The sequence below is a fragment of the Penaeus vannamei genome, chromosome 6 (genome assembly GCF_042767895.1).
Source record: "Penaeus vannamei isolate JL-2024 chromosome 6, ASM4276789v1, whole genome shotgun sequence".
Taxonomy (NCBI): domain Eukaryota; kingdom Metazoa; phylum Arthropoda; class Malacostraca; order Decapoda; family Penaeidae; genus Penaeus; species Penaeus vannamei.
Genome location: NC_091554.1, coordinates 25,347,531 through 25,352,530, shown reverse-complemented (window position 1 = coordinate 25,352,530; position 5,000 = coordinate 25,347,531). Strand labels below are relative to the sequence as shown.

Below are 5,000 nucleotides of genomic sequence, written 5' to 3'. Positions count from 1 at the left end.
TATAATTTTAGATTTATACTCACCACTTTCTTCATGCAACTGAATTTACCAGACAGTGGTGTCAGGGAACTTAATATGGAGGCTGCATGATCATTCGCAGTAGTTTCCAATATTTCAAGATTTAAAAATTTAACTGACCATAATAATAAGACTCTCTCTCTCTCTGTCTCTCTCTGTCTCTCTCTCTCTCTCTCTCTCTCTCTCTCTCTCTCTCTCTCTCTCTCTCCCTCTCTCTCTCTCTCTCTCTCTCTCTCTCTCTCTCTCTCTCTCTCTCTCTCATAATATTTTGCTTCCTAACTCTTTTCTTTGCTCCTTTGAATCACATAGTGTGCCAAGCACTATGTATGCCAAGTCTGGCACTCATGCCAAAGGTTGCCAACCTCTGCAATAAACCATCCCTAAGGGGCCATATTTTATGATTCACTTGTCTTTTAACAAGAGCTTATAGGGCACTTTGGCATGGGATGTCATCTAAGGGTTTTGAGGATATGTGGTGGAGAGTACATCAACTAGTTACCTCTTGAAAAGTTTGTTCTCACACAAAGAGTAAACAAATATGAGATGCTATTAACTGTATGATGACTGGGGCTGAATTTTTTGTGATGTAATATTACACAACAGTCTAAACTTTGTGGCTAGGCCTAAGCTGTGTATAGCTGTTGCGAGTCATGACACGTATAAACATCATAAGCCATTATGTCATGACATGTATAGACATACAAGTTATTGAAGGGTTAGCAAGTTGTGGTTGTCTGAACACAGGCTGCCCAGGGCTTCTTAGCACCGACCTTAAACAGGATTTCTTTGAGATTCTTTTTCTTTTATCTTCTAAATCATTGTGTTCTAATGATCTGATTGTCCTGAATGAGCAGACTAAGTGTTCCATTATCTAACATTTAAGGACAATAACAAAACTCTACTGTACAAAAAGAAATGGATAATAATATGGTTAATAAAGTGTTTCTATACGTGAGGCATACGCTATAAATAAAATTTAAAAGAAACTGAAATTAGCAAAAAGTTAAGTAGACATAAATCCTACTAAGTTTAAAGTAATCTCTTTCAGAGGAAAAATACAATTCTGATTACTGATGTCTTTTCATCTTTGTTTCACAAAGGATGAAGGATTTGGTTAGTCTAATTGTACAATGTTCTATTGCAGTACAGCCTTCTATTTTACAAATTCAAAATTTACAAAGAAAATTTACTTCAATTTTGCTAATATCATGGAAGCCATTATAGTTTCTCTGATTTTTAAAGCATCATAAGAGGCTTGCTCTTTCTTTCCAATCTGCTGGAATTTAGTGATATAAATTCCCGTACTCAATCTGAGAATCCCTATTAACCATGAAATTGGTGACATGGTTACAGTACAAATGAATGTAATGAGTAAGAAAGCTGCTCATTGCAAAATTAACATCCCTTGCAATGGCAACAGCTCCCCAACACAAAGTAGCAAAAAATTAACAGAAAAAGTTACTAGAAAAGGTTTCATATCCTGTCCTGGGAAAGGAGAGACAGACAGAAAAAGACTTACTGGCAATTTCGACGACATACATAAATTGACAAAAGAAATCATATAAAAGCACATTTATCCTCTGAATTCTATAAAAGCTCTGGTAAAACTATTCCAAAGTACTGAATAGTCAAATCTCCTCTTTTGAGCACTTTTATGACTGTCACGACTTCAAGTCCACCCTTTCCAGTCACTCATCTGGACCTTTATCACGCAATTTACCTTCGTCATTCCAACTCCAACAACGAAAACACGCCTATTTGCCATCTTGGGTACTTTGGTAAGAACCTGTGCCATTGTACGAGTGTCCGCGCCCTCTTCGCAGTGCCCTGGATGAGTGCCTCTCGTCGAGTCCCTCTTCGCCCTGGGTCGCTGGGTGTTGTGTGTTCGTATCGCTCGACCTTCGATCCCTCGCCCGAGCCACGACCTTCGCCCACAGTTCCGAACGCAATTTATCTTCCGTACCCCTCAGGTAATTTTTCTCGATTTGGTTTGCACTCGTATCAATTTCAGTCACTGGATATTCTGAATGATTGATCTTATAATTTAGATTATGACCACTGTTCTCTGTAAATTGTGGTATCTGGCAACTCAACCTTCAATGATAGACATTTTTCTTGTTTTTTTACAATGTGACCTTCAGATACCTCATATATGTGAGCACATGAGATATACTCTATCTGATAATGCACCCTTTATATAAACACAACAAAAGTTTACAACGCGTAACAACAATCAATTGATAATGGTTTTGTAGATCACGCATACACACACACACACATAGGTATGTATATGTATGTGTGTATGCATGTATGTATATATATATATATATATATATATATATATATATATATATGTGTGTGTGTGTGTGTGTGTGTGTGTGTGTGTGTGTGTGTGTGTGTGTGTATGTGTGTGTGTGTGTGTGTGTGTGTGTGTGTGTGTGTGTGTGTGTGTGTGTGTGTGTGTGTGTGTGTGTGTGTGTGTGTATGAATGTATGTGTATGTGTATGTGTATATATATTCATATTTATATCTATCTATGGAAGAAAAACCCACAATGTACAAACTAGATTTATTGAGGAAAGTGAGACAACAGTTTCGGAATCGTCCTCGATTCCATCTTCGGGTCATATATATATATATATATATATATATATATATATATATATATATATATATATATATAGAGAGAGAGAGAGAGACAGAGAGAGAGAGAGAGAGAGAGAGAGAGAGAGAGAGAGAGAGAGAGAGAGAGAGAGAGAGAGAGAGAGAGAGAGAGAGAGAGAGAGAGAGAGAGACATACATAGATATACAAATATTTATAATACACACATCCTCATATGTGTATGAGGGCGGGGGGATGAGCGTTTATGTGTATTGCACACATATGAAATCCAACTGAGCGCAGCAATGAAAATTATTTCAGAACTACCAGCCTCTCCCAAGGGCCTTCAACCAGGGTATCCAACTCGCACCCTTTTGAGGGCAAATTTTCCATTCTACTTAAGGGCCAGCGATGCTACATACATTGCTTCTCTGGATTACGTTTTTAAAATCTGTCGGGCATTACATACTTGTTCGTAAAGTTTATTTTACATATTAGAAGTCAAATGCTGACAAACTGTACATGCTAATATGCATTAGTCTCGAGGTGCTGCAGTCTTATTTTCACTTTCAAATTTATAGGTCAACAATTTTCATTTAATTATATTCTTTTATAATATTTATATGTATATTCGCTTTATAAGAGTTGTAATGCTAACAACAACAATATAAATTAAACTATTAGCACTACGAAACAGAGGTTATTAGTTAATTTTCTTCATGACAAACATAATTTCACGCGCCAATAATTCTTATCATCCCGCGGTCCATTTATGACCATCCTGAGGACCATCAGTTTGACACCCGTTTTAAACTATGACTGCAAAAGCTTCTTCTTACCTGTAAAGATAAGTCATAACTGAAAACATGACATGGACCTTACGCAAGACTCAAGAGGCAAACGCACACACATGAAACTCGCATGTCAAATATCGCAAAACCAACAAAAATAAATGCATTAAATCTGCAATAATTCCTTAGAGCTGCGAATTGCCCATTACTAAGGCATTACCATTCAAGAATCTCCTCAGGGAAACAGTGCCCTGGCTGAGTGCCTCTCGCAGATGCTGTTGAACAAGGATTCACACAATGATAAAATACACGTCAATGTAATCCAGGCTTCGACTCTGAGGCATGTTATCATTGCAACAACATGAATGTGTAGAATGTAGGGGTTTCACTCACTGGTTAGTTCTCATTCGTTTTATGTGGTGTTTACACACCAATAAAACAGGTTTTCATGGTGACATATTGAAACTGAACCGATTAATACCCCGGAAATCCGACTCTGCAGATAACACGAAGGGAGCACATTGACCCTCTCAATTGCTCAGTTCCATTATTAATCAGTTACTGTTACTGATGCGAGGAAAATTATCGTAAATTGTCAATGATAACTGTTACGATGTCTTCTATGAATTTGATAATGACAGTTGTGGATGGAGAAGAACACGATGATTAAATTGAATATAATAACAATGGTAACAACAATAACAATGATACTACTAATAATAATGATGATAACATCAAAACCACAACAACAGAACAATAATGATTATGATAATAATACCGACATCAAAGATAATAATAATGATGATGATAGCAATAATAGTGATGGTAATGGCGTAGGAGTACGACTACTATCACTTATGATATTAATTATCATAATGATAAAGACATGACATTCGTCATCAATCATTAATCGTAATCATGATCATAATGACGATAATGAAGATGATGGTGATAATGACAATGGTAATAATGATGATTATAATGGCGATGGTGAAAATAATAATGACAATAATGATAGTAACAATAAAACAAAAGACAGCAACAACGTAACAGTAATAATGACAGTGATATTGGTAATGGTGATCATAATCATATTGATGATATTAACAACAGTAATTATTCTATAACAAAAACGCAAACTATAAAATACGATAATAAGGATAACCATAATACAGTTTTTCGGGTCCAGGTCCGCCAAGCACACGCACAAGAGAAACCGTACCAAGAGGATAATGCCCGTGGCTCTGAGATGTCCCAAGCGCTGCGAGGAGAATGCGAAACGAGTCGAAATGAGCTTCCTCTGAGAATACTTTTCACTTCAGTATTATGCTGCTATGCCTTCGCACAGCCTTCGGAGAGACTGCATCCGGATGACTCAGCTGTTTTGGGCTTTGATATATCCAGACGATGAATTTTACTACCCTCTCGCAGCCACTCCGCCCGTTGCGAAAATATTGTATTGATAAATTTGCTACGTATTCTTTGGTGATCTAGTTGTAGGTGACATGATATCACAGGAATGGGTTGATTTCACAAATTTTAAAAATGAGAGCTAATATTTATGATGTTTGTTAAAATTGTACGAGGCC

General features: G+C 36.8%; 1 protein-coding gene across 1 annotated transcript in view; it reads right to left on the bottom strand.

The window, feature by feature from the left end:
* The window catches only part of LOC113823286 (sterol carrier protein 2), a gene marked incomplete at its 3' end in the record, with an annotated part of 5,257 nt that extends 3,182 nt beyond the window's left edge, over nucleotides 1-2,075 (bottom strand). The window contains 1 exon segment of the mRNA XM_070122771.1: nucleotides 1,739-2,075. Coding sequence (XP_069978872.1) covers nucleotides 1,739-1,813 — 75 coding nt within the window.
* Nucleotides 2,076-5,000: the final 2,925 nt, after the last annotated feature.